Source organism: Rissa tridactyla, chromosome W (genome assembly GCF_028500815.1).
Source record: "Rissa tridactyla isolate bRisTri1 chromosome W, bRisTri1.patW.cur.20221130, whole genome shotgun sequence".
NCBI classification, from domain to species: Eukaryota; Metazoa; Chordata; class Aves; order Charadriiformes; family Laridae; genus Rissa; species Rissa tridactyla.
In genome coordinates, this window is record NC_071496.1 from 3,513,273 (window position 1) to 3,532,467 (window position 19,195).

At 45.3% G+C, this 19,195-nt stretch overlaps 1 protein-coding gene across 5 annotated transcripts in view; it reads left to right on the forward strand.

The window, feature by feature from the left end:
• Window positions 1–19,195, forward strand: part of LOC128901939 (dymeclin) — a 240,007-nt gene that overhangs the window by 185,879 nt on the left and 34,933 nt on the right. For all 5 annotated transcript variants that reach the window (XM_054184095.1, XM_054184091.1, XM_054184096.1 and 2 more), the window contains 2 exons: window positions 8,733–8,915; window positions 18,971–19,084. In XM_054184095.1, the coding sequence (XP_054040070.1) occupies window positions 8,733–8,915; window positions 18,971–19,084 (297 nt within the window). The remainder of the gene's footprint in view (window positions 1–8,732; window positions 8,916–18,970; window positions 19,085–19,195) is intronic.

Genomic DNA, 19,195 nt, shown 5'->3' on the forward strand with positions numbered 1-19,195 from the left:
CTGTGATTCCTTGTGAAGTACCAATAAAACAATTGCACCTTCACTTAAACATATCCACGTCCTCAGAAACAGCTTTACATTTGCTTGGTCAGTGGCTAGTGAAGTCAAACCCTGTGGCAAACAGGTCTTTGGAGGACTGAAACAGTTGGGTTCGGTACCTTGGCAGGTGTCATTTGGCGTGTTTTCCCTTGGAGCAAGCTGCTCCCAGGCTGTTTTCTCTGGGACAGGACACACCACCCTGGCGTTTCCTCTAGTGTAGCCTTGTTGCAGGCTGTCCTGGAGGTTTGCGTCCTGATACGGGCTGAAAACGTTGTGTTTTGGGAAATGTTGTGGGCTGGCTTACCAAAATGGTGAGCCATTGCTGAAAACCTGCTCTTTCAGCTTACTCCGTTATTCAGGAACGCAACGGTAGCGAGTGTCGGGATGGTATTTTTATTTAGTAAAGTGTCTGGCAACAAACTTTGCTCCCGTTGTGACGGCTCTACTTTTATTTCTAAGCAGTGATCAGAGATGCCGGGGTTAGTTTTTCAAGTTATATTTGCCGCAAGCCCTGCGATTTGTCACTTAATACCTACTTTCCCACAATTCAACGTTATGGCCAAAGGTTATCTGGGTTTGACATAGAACAGCCAAAGAATAAATGCCGGTAAAATAGATGAAGATAAGATTTCTGTCACCAAAAGCTGGGCTTTGAGATTCGTTTGCCCGTTAAATGTAAGAGCAGCTTTCTCGTGCGCTTCCTTCTTTCCCCTCCGCTCTTCCATTCCTTTGGCAGAGGGAGTTTATTTTGTTGAAGGTTTTATTTTCTGCTGAAAATGCAGGAAATTCAGACAGCTCTCTTGGAAGCTCCCCAAAGCTAATACAAACAAGATACATATGCCTCTCTTAAAGTGACTAAAAATAAAGTAAATTATTGGAAACTATTTAACTGTAGAAATTCCCCTGTAAAGAGGAAAGGGAAGTTTACATCATTATAATGGTGGATGCTGTTAAATTATGTTATCAAGGTGAAATTCCCTGGAGTGCCAAGTTGTCTATTCCGCACAAGAGAGTACATCACCCTGGAGTTTATAGTAGCTGCGTTACCGGCGCGAGTGGAAAAACTAATTACTTAGTGTCTGAAATCATAATAATTTGAAGTATTCCATAGCATCTCTAAATGTAGCTGGAAAAAAAATAATGGAAAATGAACCGAAGCTCTCCCTTCACCTAGACATTCTGTGGACGCAGCTGATGGATCAGGAAGAGTTTACCAAACCTTTCCGTCGTCTTTCTCCCTGGTAAAAAGGGGAATGGGAGGAGCTGACTGTTTGGGGTTAATTTGACATCCTCACTCTTTTTGATAAGCGTTGAGTATATGGGGTGTGTATCCTTTTTGTTTTGCTCTTGTTGACAAAATTGCCTATGAAGCTGTGCCGGCGTCGTGAAGGAAGTCGTTGTTTACGGTTCCAAGTTTTTATATTTGCAAATTATATTTGGGGGGGGGGGAATCTCCCTGAAAATATTACACGTGACGGGTTATAGTGAGGCGTGGTGGATAAGGGCTCAAGGATGAAGAAAAGCCCTCATTAACGTTGCCTGTGCAACCTTCACCCTCACCTTTCCTCTGTCTACTCCCTCATCCGTATGATAGCCTTCAGCCTCAGACCTGAGGACGGGTGGGCCCCGCCGCATGGACGCAGCAACACAAATGTGACGCAGCCCTGCCTGATACGCAGAGTGCCGTGCCCATAGAATCACAGAATCACCTGCTTCTTGTGGGCACCTTTGTCTGGCTCCTAGGAGAGGAAGGCCTTTCCTGAGAGACAGGCTGAGAGAGTTGGGGGGGTTCAGCCTGGAGAAGAGAAGGCTCCAGTCCCTCAAGGGGCTTCAGGAAAGCTGGTAAGGGACTTTTTAGTTGGGGTTTTAGCGACAGGACAAGGTGTAAAGGTTTTAAACTAACAGAGGGGAGATTGAGACTAGATATTTCCTGTGAGGGTGGTGAGACACTGGCCCAGGTTGCCCAGAGAGGTGGGAGATGCCCCATCCCTGGAAACATTCCAGGCCAGGTTGGACGGGGCTCTGAGCAACTTGATCTAGTTGAAGATGTCCCTGCCCATGGCAGGGAGTTGGACTGGGTAGTCTTTAAGGGTTCCTTCCGACCCAAACCATTCTATGATTCTTCTGCCACGCTACCTGGCTGGGAGAGGAGGATTGGACTTGCAAAGACTTTGAATTCTCTGCAGCACGGTACATTCAATATCAGTCAAAGCTGGAGTACAGCTGTCATCTATGTGGGTACGGATGCTGGTGTCTCCATTTAGGCGTGGGGCAAAGCAGTGACACTTTGAAATTCTCTTGGACCTAATAACTACAGTCTATGCAATTTGCCTCCGTGTGCCCGAAAGAACATCTGTACCATTTCCTCGTAGTTTGTCCCACGACGTGCCTTAACATCAACAATTAAATAGAAAATTCTGCAGTGTGCTAGAAGAATTTGGAGTTTGATGGAAAAATAAGGTTCAATAACCTATAGGAGCCTTCAGAGCAAATGACCTTGAGGAGGCAGTCAGAGCCAGCTGGCAAAGTGGGAAGTCAGAGATGGTTTTGCTGCTTTGAATTATGGAGTTGTTAGGAAGGAAACTATGAAAAGCATCTCGAGCTAAAGCTCCTTTAGGTAGCTTCTTTACAGCTTTTACATACCGTGTGTGCTCCTTGTTCTGCTGGAGAGGGGCCTGCAGTGTCAGTAATTGTCAACGAAAGCCACCGGAGCTTCAACGTAAAAAAACTTGCACTTTTGAAAATTCAAATGTCCAGGCGTCCTATTCCTGGCAGCAAGATGCCACTCGCAAAAAGCCGTTCATTGTCACAAGCAATAAGTTCAGAATTCCGTTTGGACGTGGGGTTTTGTTTTGTCAACCTGCATTTCCGTCCTGTATTTCTTTCACTATTATGGGTGACATTCCCACTTTATTTCATTAGATTTCTTTGGATTAAGACTTCACTACGGTGTGCCTTTCCTATTTACGTTGTGCGGTTGTAGCGTGTTGCGTTCCCCGTCCTTGCTCGGGTTTTGTTTTTTTAGGCAGATAAGCTTCTTCCTGCTCAGATTGCGTTAACTGTATAACTGCCTTTTTGATAGCGTTCGTCGGCGTGCCATTTCAACAGGCAGAAACCTCTAGCGGTGATTTAGCTGAAAGTATCGCTTGGCTGGAAAACGTGGATCCCACCACGAAGGGAAAGGGTGCGCTGTTAGGTCTCTGTTTTTTAAGGAAGTTGCAAAGTAGACCTGGTGAGGTTTTCAGTTATTTGCCGCTTTGGACTGTGGATCGCTGTGCATCCAGGTTAAAAGGGGGGGGGGGGGGGAATAAATAAATCGTTGCCTTTTAGTGAATTCTAGCTCACAATAAATAAATACGTAATCATATTGTAACACGTTGTGTGGACACGAGATGAGAGTTAAGTTTGTGCACTAGTGCTTTTTAGAATCATAGAATAGAATCACGGAATGGTTTGGGTTGAAGGGGACCCTTAAAGGCCATCTAGTCCAACCCCCCTGCCATAAGCAAGGACATCTTCAACTAGATCAGGTTGCTCAGAGCCCCGTCCAACCTGGCCTTGAACACCTCCACGGATGGGGCATCTCCCACCTCTCTGGGCAACCTGGGGCATCATGGAATCATGGAATCATGGAGTGGTTTGGGTCGGAAGGGACCTTTCAAGGCCATCTAGTCCAACCCCCTGCCATGGCCAGGGACATCTTCCACTAGATCAGGTTGCTCAGAGCCCCGTCCAGCCTGGCCTGGAATGCATCCAGGGATGGGGCATCTCTGGGCAAACTAGGCCAGGTTTTCACCACCCTCAATGTAAAAGATGTCATTAGGAAATTTATCACCATCCAGCTCCTATCCATGCTGTGAAATACCCCGGATACCACCCAGAACCGCTTATAGCCTGTACCCAGGACCCAGGGTCAGAAGATGAGCTGGTCTCAAGCAAGGGGCTTCTGTGCAGGGACAGGAGCACTGGAATCAGCTCTGCGGCGAGGACACATCTTGTGTGGCAACCAAGATCGCAGGCTGCAATCGCAGAGCAAATGGCTTCAGCGAAACTACCAGAAATGTTAAAAAAAAAAAAGAATTCCTTTCTCTGAAACCTAATAGAAACATTTTTGGATCATGAAAGACAGCCACATGTCCACCCTTGCATAGAAATGTCTCTGCATAACGTCACAAGTGACTGAAATTCTGTTTTTCAAATGACTTATTTTCCATCTAAGCTAGCACAGGAGGAAAGAAGAGAAGGCAAAATAATTTTGTCTCAGTTTTTATTAGACAGTACAGGCCGTAAAGGAAGCTTAACCGAAGTTAACCCGAATGACACATGGGCAGGCCTCCCTTTTTCTCCTAAGAATTATTAACATCTAGAGGCTGGAGATTCGCATTCATTCCTGATAGAGCTTTTTTAACCGATTCTTTATTATTCTGAAAATTAAAATTAATTTAAAGTCAAATTAAATCAAAAGGATGAGCGCTCAGAATGTCCCAATGTAGGAAACAGAAGATGGGTACCAGAAATTAAGCAGGTTTTGGGTGACACTGAGATCTTGCGTCTTCCGCCGACGGTGATTCACCTGCTTTTATCTTTTGATGGATAAATACGTTTGTAAGGAACCGAACTGTGAGCACCTTCCCCGGGGTTTGGCGTTTAGGTTGACTTCTCTGGTATTTTATAAACCGTATACTTTTGAATTGGTTTTACACATCGGTGTCTTTCCAGCAGTAAGGATTGAATTCTCTGGAATTCTTTGCCCGGGAGGGTGTCAGGCTAATTATTAATTATATTGCAGTAAGGAAAGCTGCAGTATTCCAGGACGGTCGGAGATGAGGGCATCCAGCTCTGGTTTGCTTTGGCTTTGCACATTTGTGTGTTCCTTGTTAGTGTTTATCAAGCTCGAGTTATTTTTTTCCAGATAACGTTCTCATGCCTGTGCTCCTCGTGTTTTTCCTCTGCATCCTCTCAGCTTGTTTCCATTCTCTTTTCTCTGGCATTATCGCTTGTTTGTTCCTTTTCCTTTTAACCAAGGAGACCCCGCGCAAGCCAGAACGGTACCTGGATCTCTTGGCGCTGTCACCGACTGATTTGTTCCTTGTGCAAGTAGAACGTGACCGAGCATCTGGCTTTTTGCCTTAAAAATGAAAATCTTTGCAAAAAACCTCCCGCATTTAATTCCAATCCGGAGAAGGATCCATAAGGCAGTTACCGAGGATTACCTGCGGTAACGTTAGTGCCGTGCCTGCATTGTCGTCCCTTTTGTAGACGTGATTTTAGTCACAAAAAGTTGCTAACAAGCCTTTCGCTTCTGCCTTTCTCTTAATGATGAGTATAATTATTTCTGTGGGCATAAACGGAAAAAAGGAGGGGGAGGACCGGTACTCGTCGGTGTCGGCAGAGTCATCTGAGGCCTGGTTTGGAAAGGAATACTGTAAGAATTTGAAATCATTGGGTTTGCCAATGATAAGCAATAAGAAAACGCCGTTACTTTTAACTGCTCGTTTAAACGCACTCTTTAATGGATTGAAACTTGTCTACCTCTCTCCCAAAATCAATATCTGGCTTTTCTTTTCCTCTAACAGCCAATTCAGTCCAAAAAAAAAAAGAAAAAAAAAAAAAAAAATTATTCCTACAAGGTTGCTGCGGACGATGTGGCGGTCCTTGCCTTGGCCGTATGCGTTCTGCATTTCGGCTGGCCTGAAAATTAATACGCAGGGCGATAAACTCCTCTCCCTTCAACTGCGAAATGTTTTTGTAACCTTATTTATATCTGTCGTGACGCCGTGGCGAGATGCGGAGGGGGCCCTAGCTTGATACTGGGCATCCAGAGCAACAAAAGCACACAGCAGTTTTATCAGCTCTTACGGCATTTCACCATTGTCTCATCCAAATGCTGTCCTTGGCGTTCTGCTTGTTTTTTCCTGTTTTGAAAACTTTTCAGCCTTTACGAATGCTGTAATCGCTAATTATAGGAGCGTACAGCCCTCCAGATAACATATACGCGATGCTGGGTTTCAGTCCCGCTTCTCTGTCTTTTACGGAGCCTTTCTTCTTCTTATAAATGATTATTTTTTATATAGTAGGTTATAGGTAAAAACCTGCAGCTCCTGGGTTTCTTCATTTGGGTCCCAGATTCTTCACCTGGAACACGGTAGCTGAAAACCAGATGGTTGGTTCTGTCCATCAGCTTCTAAAAACTGTAAATATAATTACTGAGCAGTAATCTCTGGTAACTTTTTAATTGTTTAAAGCTAACCAATTAGCATGGTCTGCCTTTTCTTGAAATAACATGTTGGGAGATGATTAGCAACGCTTTCTGTTTCAACTTAGATGTATGCCCGGCTTTTAAGGTGAACGTATTTTATTAAAAAGCTTTTCGTTTTTGAACAGCCATTGTGTGGCTCGTTACCTTTCTGCCGACCGAAGAGCTCTCACTTTGATCCTGAATCGTAACGTTTCTGCAAAAGTAATGTATTCTGTATTTTCGGAGAGCGTCTCAGCCACTAGATCATCCTGCTGCGCCGGGGAGAGAATTGCGCCGATGCTCAGAGGTTTTTAAAAGCCACCATAATGTACCATACTCTGAATTAAATCCAAGTTGGTGGGGCACATACCACGCCACAGACCGGTTACCCAGGTCTGGATTTTTCGTCGGATTCCAGCTGAAGCGATCATTTCAGGTTTTGCCTAGTATTTCGCATGATAAACATTTCACAGCAGCTGAGGGGGATGCTATTTCGTAGCACGCTAACCAGGAAGCTACAGACGGAGGAACCACCTGGGTTTTGAACGTAAGGATTGTTTCTGTCAGAGAAGAATGCGATTGATGGACCGAGTAGCTGCGGTGATCAGCTTGGTGAGGGTTTCTGCCAAAGTTGTTAGCCACGCTGCAACGGTAATGCGGGTGGCTGAGGCAAAGCTATTAAAAAAGAGGAGGAAATCCTCATGTTCGGGGAAAAAAATCTGTAACCCACAATCAGTCAGACATCGTTGCTAAAGAAGGAGTTTTCATTGGAGCGTGTGAGCCAAATACTGTTCTTCAAACAAGAATTTCAAAAGGCTTTCATCACTTAGATCTCCTTTGTACATAGAATGGTTTGGGTTGGAAGGGACCTTAAAGACCATCCAGTTCCAAGCCCCCTGCCCTGGGCAGGGACATCTCCCACCAGATCAAGTTGCTCCAAGCCCGATCCAGCCTGACCTTGAACATGGAGAAGGCAAGCGGTGTGGAAAACCAAATTAGAGTGCTGCTGCGTTTCAGCAGCAGTATGAGGACGGGGACTACCTTCTCCACGGTCCTCAGCACAGTGGAAGAGATGGAGGAGCTGGTCTATATGGGTCTAACCAGGGTAATGACAAGTTTCTGTATTCTCTTCTGACTTAGTGAAAGCGAATCATAGAATGGTTTGGGTTGGAAGGGACCTTAAAGAGCACCTAGTTCCAACCCCCCTGCCCTGGGCAGGGACACCTCCCACCAGCCCAGGTTGCTCCAAGCCCCGGCCAACCTGGCCTTGAACCCCTCCAGGGATGGGGCAGCCACAGCTTCTCTGGGCAACCTGCGCCAGGGGCTCACCACCCTCACAGCAAAGAATTTCTTATATCTGACAAGTGACAATTCCTGCCTTATAATAGAAAATAACTCAACGTACAGATTGACTGACAGTCCGACAAAATGCTGCTGCAAGTTCAGCTTCGTTATGAAGTATTTAAGTGTCTTACGATAACTCAGAAAACGACAGCTTTGTAGGCAGTCGGCAAAAGGAAATGCCAGTGGTTTCAATCTTTGTACTAAGCAGAAAAACTCAAGCCGGTTTGGTATGATTCACGTTCCTGCCAGACCTGTAAAGTCTCACAGACCAGCGTTTGATGTGGTGGAGAGACCTAACGATACGAACAAAGTAGATTTGTCTTCTTTTTCCCCCCCCGCCTATCCCAAGGGAGGACAGAGAGCTCTTCGGTCTCAACAACCGTATCGGGCACATCCCGATGCGAAGCCCCAAGGAGCGAAACCCAGGCAGCCAGCAGGGCTTCTCATCCCAGCTGGTCGAGCTCAAAAAGTTTCAAAATCATCAGGAATGGTTTGTGGAAGGCATTGACAAGACGAAAGGCTCTACGAGTTTGTCTTGAGCATTAAGGCTTAGTGCACTACGAAAGGAGATGTCTGTCTTTCATTTATTGCAAGTATTCTTCAATGCCAAAAACATGGCAGATGTTCAAGGTGCAATGGGTTTTGATCCCAGTCGGTTTTCCTGTCTTTGTTTTTCTCTTTCGCCAGCCGCTTTTTATTTTTCCGATTATTTTTTTTCCTCTTTTTCTTCTCCCTATCCCTCCTCCCCGAGCAGAAAGTGTATTAAATTCAACGTCTGCTTCCCTTACTTAGCGTAGGAAGGGTTGAATAGACTGAAGTTCATTTAACCCTTAGTGAATTTGGCTGATTGCAATATGTTAATGCTTTTTGGCACGAGATGATGGCTCCTGTTGAGGGAATCAAGCTGTGAGACTGAATACTAGGTTAAAATTTTGGTTATTACAGGAGAAAACAGATCTTTTTCCAGATACAGGCATGCCGGATTTGCTCGCCGTTGAGACATTAAGCAGCTAATAGCTCCATTAGTAATAATTACCTGCGCTCTGTCTTTATTACCTAATATATTTTACAATGGAAAAGGGCAGGCTAACCTTTTGTTCCTTTCTTAAAGGCGCAAGATCTGAATGTGATCGAGGAAGTGATCCGGATGATGTTGGAGATCATCAACTCCTGCCTGACAAATTCTCTTCATCACAACCCCAACTTGGTGTACGCGCTGCTTTACAAGCGGGATCTGTTTGAGCAGTTTCGAACTCACCCTTCCTTCCAGGACATAATGCAGAATATAGATCTGGTAAGCGATATATTATTTAAAGGCTGCTTACGCCTTGTTATGCGATCTCTTTATCCTTTTGAGAGGTGGAAAACATTCATCAGCTCCATCGGTTTCTTTTTGAAAGTATGAAAGTGTTGAGTTTCTCCTATTTTCTGGGCCTCCACTGTGACTTATTCTGGGCAACGTCTTTAACTCGGCAGAGCCAGGGGGATTTGGGACGCATCTGGTAAGGAATTCCCAACCTGCGACGCATCTTTCACTCCCCTACGGAAGGACAACGTCAGCTTGTCTTAACTGCCCCTTGTTAGAAACTAGTCTTTTAGGGGAGAAAAAGCAGTTTTTTCATCACCAACCGATCTTTTTCTTTTCTCTTCCTCCCATCACCAGCCTATTAATGATTACAGGGAGTGTTTTGGTTTTTTTAAATGGCTAAGAGAGCAGGCCTTCAGCTGCTTCATTCCCTGGGCTGTATCTGTGTGTTGTTTTCACCTGCAAAGTGTCTCTCGGCAGCAATCCCTTGGGATAAGTAGACATTTTAGAAGAAAACAAAAGGAAATAGCAGTGGATCAGAAGCTATTACTGGTGTGGCTCTCCATGGAGTTTGGAAAACAGTCGCTAATTAATTACTGCTGCGTCTGATAGTGGCCTTCATGTTCATATTGAGAACCTGAGTAAGGATTCCTGCTAGAAAACAACAGGTTTTTAAGTGCAAGAAGTATTTCTCTGTCCTCTGGTCAGTATTTGCAGAGCTGAGCAATGCTTGAAGTCACGTTGTGACCACTGGATGGGAAATACCGGACGGGGAGGCCGAACAGGGTGCTAAATCTCTTGCTGCAGGGAATAACGCATTTATGCAGTGCAACTAGAGATCTACTGAGGTTCTGGATTGATCTGCTTTTATTTTAAAATATGATGGAAGATTGACAGTTGTCTGACGATCCGTAAAGGAAAAGTTGAAATGTCGAACTGAAATCCTGCTCGGTACCTATCCCTTCCTCTTCTGCTCTCACTTCATATTTTCTGGTCACACAAGAGTTTGGAGAGCAGAGAAATCAGAGCTCAAAATCATAGAATCATAGAATGTGTTGGGTTGGAAGGGACCTTTAAAGGCCATGTAGTCCAACCCCCCTGCAGTGAGCAGGGACGTCTTCCACTAGATCAGGTTGCTCAGAGCTTCATCAAGCCTGGCCTTGAATGTCTCCAGGGATGGGGCCTTCACCACCTCTCTGGGCAACCTGGGCCAGTGTCTCACCACCCTCATTGGAAAGAACTCCTTCCTAATGTCTGATCTAAACCTGCCCTGCTCTAGTTTAAAGCCATTGCCCCTCGTCCTAGCGCTACATTCCCTTGCAAACAGCCCCTCCCCGGCTTTCCTGTAGACCCCCTTTAGGTACTGGAAGGCCGCTAAAAGGTCTCCCTGGAGCCTTGTCTCCTCCAGGCTGAACACCCCCAACTCTCTCAGTCTGTCCCCGCAGCAGAGGGGCTCCAGCCCTTTGATCATCTTCGTGGCCTCCTGTGGCCCTGCTCCAACAGGTCCATGTACTTCTTGTGCTGAGGGTTCCAGAGCTGGACGCAGTACTCCGGGTGGGATCTCACCAGAGCAGACTAGAGGTGGGGAATCGCCTCTCTGGATCTGCTGGCCACCCTTCTTCTGATGCAGCCCAGGATGCAATTGGCCTTCTGGGCTGCAAGTGCACATTGTTGGCTCACGTCCACCTTTTTCTCCACCAGTATCCCCAAGTCCTTTTCCTCAGGGTTGCCCTCTATCACGTCAGCCCCCAGCCTGTATTGATAACGAGGATTGTCCAAATTTTTGGCAGCTGCGGACCACAGCCAGCATGAGACTGCCTGGATGATTAGGACAAGATGTCTTCGACTTATGTAAAGAGAGGATATGGTGCGGTGAAGATAAGAGTCGTCTTCATTCCTCACTGAGATAGGGACCTTCTCTGGTTACTTGTCCAGATCCAGGAAAACTAGTGATGGCCAGATCCTTCTGCATGACAGCCCCGGGCCCCCCACAGACAGCAGCGTGTCCTTTCCTGTGTAACACTTAAATGTTGGTTTTCCTCAACAATTTAAACAATTCCTCCCCAAAACTATTTAATATTAGGGTACAGCATAATGCCAGTTACATTCAGAAACTATTTAAAGCTTTCCAAGGGAGCATGTTGAATTTTTAAATAGCTCCTTTGTCAGAGAAGTGAGGATGTCAAAAAAAAGATTCTTTTTTTTTATTATTTTTTAAATGTACCTGTCACCAGCTGGCAAGTGGTGAGAGCTGTCAGGCTTGCAGATCTGAATAAAAGATTAGATTCGGCTGACTCCTCTTCTACCCTGTCACGTCCTCCAATTCATACACCCTATCGGCAGCGCTGCCATCCCGTACAGAACCAGTCTTTGTCTTGTGAGCTACAGCCAAAATGGTTTAACTGGTCTTCCTAGCCCTTAAAAAAGTGACAGATTACGTTGGTTTTACTCGACGCACGGGGGGAGCTTGTCTGGGACCGTGTGGGCAGTATCTGAGAAGAACCAAAATGAGTTGGAAGAGGCTGCCCAGGGCAGTGGTGGAGTCCCCATCCCTGGAGGTATTTAAGAGATGGGCAGACGTGGTGCTTAGAGACATGGTTTAATGATGGTTTTTGTCAGTGTCAGGTTCATGGTTGGACTCGATGATCTGAAAGGTCCCTTCCAACCTAGACAATTCTATGATTCTATGAGTTTCTGGCTCCCAAACTTTGCTCAGGCTTTTCTCTGCAACAATGGAGGCGGGAGCTCCACCCTCATGGTCACGCGGGACGTTGTGAGCGTCTAAAATGTAGGTGAGCTCCCAAAGTCAAAAATCGTGGGCGGAAAAAAAATATTGAAAGATTTGGCTCGAGAAATTCCTAAACCGTATATTGCAGGAATCTGGGAGGATGTATTCACAGGGAAGATTCCCTATTCTTCACCTGCTTTTATATTCTTATTTAAGCATCCACCCCAGCCTGCTGTCAGAGAGACAATTCTGAGCTGGCCGGGCTTTTCGTGTGGCCAAGGCTGGTCATTCAGAGGAGGATGGATCCACCATGTGTCGGGGAACTCTGTTGGGTTTCAGGTTGCTGTGCTCAGTGTAATTTGGTGGCCCAAAACGGGTAGAAGGTAGGTGTAAATGTTGCAGCTTTTGGTAATGGAAGGGTGGGGAAGAGAAGTTAACCTTTCTGAAGCCCCCAAAGCACGTCTGCGAGGGCCGTGCTACATCCTGGCTCCATCCATTGGTAATTTTTCTGGTCGTTACACGGCAAAGTACGTTGGGATTATCTCCACCCACACTACGGTGGAAGCATGAATGTAACTTCCATCATCAGATGCCACTAGAGGTCCACGTGAGCAGAAGGTGGGTGTGAAGCTCTGGGTCAAAATCCTCCTTACCTTGGGTGTAAGATTCTCTGATCCGGAACTGTAGTCCAGATTTGTATTCCATAAAGAAATACTAACAGACAGCAGGGTAATGTTCTATATTGAAGAAATCTGACCAAAATACAGAATATGCGCAATCTGTAATGATTTTTGGACACTAAAACAGTTGCCAAGTTGCCTTGTCGAGAACGTTTAAAATGGGTATGACATATCTCGACTTTTAACAGTTACTGGTTTTACTCCGCTGCACATAATGTTCTCATAAACCAAATAGGAAGCATGGGAAAAGTGCAAATGCTAAAAAGCGGATGTAAAATTAGTTGGAAAATGTACCGAGAAGGTGGTAACGAGTAGTTGATGGTGCAAATGGAAAGAGGCATCTGCCGCCGTCCTGTGTGGGAGAAATAGCCCAGAGGTGTCCTCTAAGCCTACTCACGCCAGTGACATTTTAGCTGAATTACTCTTGGGTTTAGGCACCTTGGAAGAAATTCTAGGGAGAAACAAGAGCTGTAGAAAACAGGACCTCCAAGGACAGACAGAACGGGTGCTGATTAGCTGAAGGAAGGCTAAAGGGGACATGGTATTTTTCAAATAAAACGCTGCCGTGAAGGGAAAGGGAATAACCTGTTTTACATACTTGTGGATTCACAGGTCATAAGGAAAGACTTTCTAACGTTAATAATAACGAAGCACTGTGGTAGGTTTCCAGGCGCTTGTTGGAGACCTCTGGATAGCAGACGTTTGGCAGGGTGACGCTGGGGCAGGAGACGGAGCAGAACGTGGCCGTAGGCACATGTCAACATGGGGATGGCTCGGCAGCTCCACCAGCTGCTCAGACCAGGGTGGCGATTGTCCAGGTTGACTATGGCTTGGTCACAGTCACTCTGGGCTTTGGCTCCGGATTTGAACCCTTCAGCTCACTCTGGAGGTGACACGTAACCTCTGTGTGCTTCGTCGTTGAGCCAAAAATGGGTAAATGTTTAAGGGTCAGCGTATAGAACAATTTTATTGAAAACGACTTATTTGCCTCTGGGTTTTTATAAAGCAGCTAAAAATCACCATTGCCAGCTGATTGGGAACATATGGAAACAGTTAATGCTGCACAGAAGAAACTGAAATCAAAATACCTTCTGTTTCCTATTAATTTACTTTTCATTTTAGAAAGTCATCTTAATAGGATATTGTGCATCTCGTTTAGCTAAATGGGATATTCTCCCTCTGGATGGTGAACAAAGAGGAATACTACGGTTCCTGCTCCTGGCCTCCACGTTTCAGCTGTGAACCATCTATACGCCTCTGTTTCAGAGGTGGTCTCTAATTTGGTCAGCAACCTCGGATGTGTCGGGAATTTGGTGGAGACTTTTCATTAGTAATCCCTAAAGATGAGGTTGGTTCGTGACCGTCGTGAGAGCTCCGCTGGCATTCGTTACTGTCGTATTTCCTACGAGCTCGTGATAGATAGCGTGCGGTTGAACGGGCTGAACTAGGAGCTGCTAGAATTTGGTTTGCAAAACAGCCTGATAGAAATGCAAAGGATCCGATTGATGCAATTTCCTACTCGGAATTTAATCCTCCGAGGACGTTTCCCTGCTGGATTTTAAAATCGCTGGAGTTGGCTTGGTTCTGGCATGGCAACTCCTGTTTCAGAACCTGCGGTGGACATGAGAACTATTCTTTCGTGATTTTCCTTCAAATGCCCATAGAAAAACCTTGATCCTGCTGGCTAAATACTTTAAGTGATTCTCTTTTTTCTCTTTTTTCAATTTTCTGGTCTAGTGGGAGGTGTCCCTGCCCATGGCAGGGAGTTGGAACTAGAGGGTCTTTATGGGCCATTCCCACCTAAACCATTCTAGGATTCTATGGTATTTATTTCTCCCCACTTTCTTTGCTGGGAGCGGGGAGATGAGAAGACCAGAGTACCTTGAAAAGTTCACGTGTCTTTGAACACGCTCCTAGTTTCAAGGTGAAGCAGAAAAACGTCGGTATCTCGAGTTTGCCAAGAAACCTTTTGTGTTTCTCGTGTTATTGAATCACCTCAACCTGTTTCATCCCTTCTTAAATCAGCGAAGGTTGGTTTTGCCTCACTTTTGCTCCCGGACAAGAGGGTACGACTGTCAGTTACTGAACATAGCTGTGATTTATGTTTTCCGAAGGAAAGGACTTAGCTGAAGTGCTAATCCTGCGGTACTTCATGACAAGAGGTTTGTTTTCTCCTTTTCTTCTCCTTTCAGCGTGCCGACAATCCAGCATCTTGCTCTTCCCGGTGGCGAATGCGGCTGGAAATGTAAACTAGCCGCTGTCAGAAAGTGCGTCTTTCTTTTTTTCATCGCTTTCCGAAGGAGGAAAAAAAAAAAAAAAAGGAATGAGAACTTTTTCATTTAGTGCCAAGTTTTTTGTTTTGTTTTTTTTTTTTCCCCCTCTTTTACAGAGTTAACCTTGACAGTTGCGGGCAGAGGAGGCAGCAGCGAATCACGCTGTTATTTTTAGCTGGAGGAGAAAGCGAGGAGCTGTAGCGTTAGTTAGGCAGCGGCACTGCCCGGGAATGGGCCGGGGCATCGCAGCTCTTCAGCGTCCGCTTCAGTCTCCAAGTGGAGAAAACATCTTGTCCCTGCTCGCTCTGCTGCTTGGTGCACGCTATAGGAAATAGAAGTATTTCTTCAATTCAACCCTTTCAGCCCCGTTGAAAACAATGGATGGGTGAAATAACGGATACTGTGGTTGTCAAGCGTTGGAAGAGGCTGCCCAGGGCAGTGGTGGAGTCACCATCCCTGGAGGGATTTAAAAGCCGGGCAGACGTGGTGCTGAGGGACACGGGTTAGTGGTGGCTTTGTCAGTGTTGGGTTGATGCTTGGACTCGATCTGAAAGGTCCCTTCCGACCTGGACCGTTCTATGATTCTGTTCCGTCATAATCTTTTAAAAAAAAAAAAAAAAATTCCAAAAAAATTTCCAAAATCTAAAATGTCACTTTTAAATCACTCTGGCTTTCTCGTAGCACTCTTCATCTCTGGAAATATTTTGTAAATTTATTATTTAGAAAACGAAAGGACCAAAGATGAGTCTCCGTGGGAGAATCGACCTCTGAAACGGAAAAGCTTTATGAAAACCAATTTTGGAAATCACTACGGAAAACAGTTTTTATTTAAAGATCTTGAGTCTATTAACGGTATATCAGTACAAAGCCTGGAAATCCCTGAGTTGATGGTGACCACGCCATGGGGGGTTGGAACTAGATGATCTTTAAGGTCCCTTCCAACCCGAACAGTTCTATGTCGCCGCATGCCCATCGCACCCCACGGCTGGGGAGTTGCGCCACCAGAATTAGGCTCCCTACGTAGCGCAAGGGGCCGTAGATACGCCCTTTTATCTGGACACCAATAAAATGTTCCTGCCGAGGGGTTGCCTAATCCAGGATTAAACGTGCCTTTTAATCTGGAAGGCAGATCAGAGAGAGAGCTTTTTAAAACATCCCCTTGCATGGAGAGGGCCTTTCAGCCCAGGGTACGAGTAATTCGCAGCGACTCGTTCAGTTCCTTGGTATTCTTCTTCTGAAGGAGTCTTTGCCAGTTGTTTTATGCTTTCTTCCACCCGTCGCCCAAAGAATTAATGAGAAAAATAATGTTCAGGATGTCAAAGAATGGACACCGTCCCTCAGCCTAGTTCGTTTGCCCTGAGATCTGCTTTTTTCTCTACGTTTCATATCCGTGATTATTTTAAACGCCGCTCTGTTACTTAACGCGTGGAAGATAATTAAAGCTCTTTCAAAGGAAAAGGCTGCTCTTCCTTAATATTAGGTTAAGCTTTTATAGTTTTATATTTGGCCAGGTCATTCGGTAAAGTGTTAGACCTTCTGCTACGGAAGAGATGGGAGCTTGGGCAGTAGGGATGTAATTCTGGGTGCTTTTTTGTTTTATTACTGACCTAATGGTAATAAATAAATGCCTCTTTTAGCATCTACACCGTATAATTCACCTTTTCTTTTTTATTATTATTTTTTTAATTTTTTTTTCTTTTTCCTTTTTTCACCCTCCCTTTTTTTTTTTTTCTATTATTTCATCGGGGTACCCATTAGGTACCTGAGCATCTCGCGGGAGTACTGTACTATCAGGATTAGACAGAGAATTACTCCAATTCTGTATTGTCTCAAGCGGTAAGGCGAATAACGCCTAGAGATAACTATTATTATTATTATTAAAGTAGATATTTTTCTTTTCAGTCGTCAACTGCGTACCAAAAATAGCCATTCAAAATTCTGTGAAATGCTGACGTAGCCTGAAAATATTGGAAGCCTATCCCGCTTTTGTTCTTTGCGAAATACAACTCAACCAAGATTAGTACCTTTACCGCAAAAACATAAAAGCCTTTTAAAAACACGTTAAAATGGGAGGCTTTGACTTCCCGAAATAGGAAACGCCAGAATTCAGGTAGTATCTGTGAGCTTCATTCAGGTTTGGGGGGTTTTTTATGCCTCTGCATTATGATAGTATTTTATCCTTTTGATTAAAAGCCCAATATTAAATTGTGCTTTTGTTGTGGTTTAGCAGAACTTGAGCTAACAAGGCAGCGCCGGTGGGATGGATTCTCTGCGGGAGCCTGCCCTGGGTGAGGATAGGTATTTACCAGCGATGACTGGCAACAGAAGAGCGTTGAAACGCAAGAAGATAGCTTTTTTTTTTTTTTTTAAAATCTTTCAAAGTTTGCGGGCAACTTTCTTGTTCCTCTATGAGCTGTGTATCCTCTACCCAGCAATTTGTCCCAGATTCTATGCCAAACCCCTGTCAGCCCAACCGCGAGGTCCTCACGCTCTTCGCGCGAGCTGCTTCTTGCCGTTTTCCTCTGTAATTTCTGGTTCGTCCCTCCAGCTCCTTTGCTTAGGAACCCGGCACATCTTCCCGCTCCTGGTTTTTTTTCAGGGATCAGAGATCACAGGGCTAGAGTGGGGCCTTACCTGTAAGAAGGTAAAACCTGCCTGCAGCATTTGCCAGAGGCAGTGAAATTGTCCCTTCTAGTCAACTATGGAGATGATCGTAAGGACAGTACAGAAGGTTAAACCTGAATTTTCTCTGGGCTGATTTCCACGGTCCTGTTGTTTAAAACAAAACAGAACCCCCCTCAAAAAAAAACCCAAAAAGCAACTTCTAGTAACTATCATCTGTCTCTATCTCGCTCGGTTCTTCCATTTTCTAGAGAAAATTGCTCTGGGATCCAGCCAACCTACCTGCTCAAAAGGAGGACTAAGGGTTTTCGGGGCTCGCGAGTGAGGAACAACACATTTGAATCTCACAGTAATCAAGCCATCAGCTGTCTTTGTTTTATTAACAGCAGCTGAGCTGGGAGGCATAATTAGGGTAATGATTTCTGGCTCCAGCTGTGTCTCACTACAGAACAAAGAGAGCTCAGCAGAGATTTTGTAGTATAATACACTTTTCCCCCCTTCTACTTGGGAGAATTAAGAAAGATTACGCGACGTGCTGGCGATTGGGATTCGGATACAGGTGGATGTTGGTACTTTTTAGATGAGAGTGTGTCCGAAGCCTACAAGATGTTGGCAAAACTACCAGCAATGTGGTCAGCGAGCAAAAGCTGTAGGTGGCTCCGGCCGAGGGGTAGTTGGAGACTCACGTGTGCATGGGCTCTACCAAGTGGCCCTGACCATCTTGTGGTACTTTCAAAGGACGCTAAGTAGGTGTCGAAATATTTCCCCGTACCCTGTTTTTGTGTCGCTTTGAGTTTTGGATCCCCTGCGTGACTGTTGAGTTCCTCGGGGATAAGGGATGGGGTTTGCAAAGTGTGCTCTTTTTTGGATGAAAGGAGCTAGAGAAATGGAGGTTTTCTGATGTCCCACATGGAGAACTGCCGGTGGGATGTCGGCTTCTGGTGTGACCTGCTGAGCTTGGAGAGGGATAAAAGTTAAAGCCTGACCTAACTGTGTTCTAGCTAACAAGGACCAGCTGGGTCACAGAAAAAGGGGGTGGGGAGGGAAATATGGTGAGAATCCGCTTGGCCTCACCAGGGAGATGCGCGGAGGATGAGAACATTGAGAGGGAACGTACAGGTCCTTGGGCCTGGAATCTGTGATGGGGAAGATACCTGGGGCACTTTGGGTAGTTAATTTGGGGAGAAGAGGAGCTCTGTGGGCTCTTTTTCCCTCCCCCCTTCCAGTTCCTGCGGCTTTAAATGCTACAAAACCCCCAGGAAGTCGTGTAAACTCCTGTAATTATATTGAGATATTTCATAGTTGTCTTAAAGCCGAAGCCTCCTGTCCAGGAGTTGTTGAAACGGTAAGGGTTTTACTTTAATGCTCGCAAATGAAAGTAAATTTCTAGCCCAAACTATAAAAAGTAGACCGGAAGGCCTCGAAAATCCTGACGTGAAGTCCTGACAGATAGAAATACGAGCGTATGTCAGTGCACAGTACTTGAAAATGTGAATTTATTAATTCAGCTGGGTGTGTTAAATTGTAAAATCGTCTGTCTGTTAAAAATGACTGCGGGAGGATACCGATAATTGTGCTAGTTTGGCATTAACGAAGTCTCCCTGGCTGTGACACAGGCAATAACACGATTCTTCTTTAAGAAGTACAGATCCCGGGAAAGAAGCTGACATCTCCGTGTGTAAATTGATACAAAGACCTCGTCTTCTCTATTTATTTATGTGCTCTGATTTCTCGTTCCAGGTGATCAGCTTTTTCAGCTCCCGATTAGAGCAAGCTGGAGCCGAGCTGTCAGTAGAGCGAGTTCTGGAAATCATCAAGCAAGGAGCTGTTGCGTTGCCCAAAGACAGACTAAGAGTAAGTGCTCAAGACCTCGTCAATTAAAGCGCGCCGTTCCAATCAATTACATACATACCCTTCGTATCCTTAACGTCCAAACATCGTTTCTCCTATCGATAGCGGCTGATA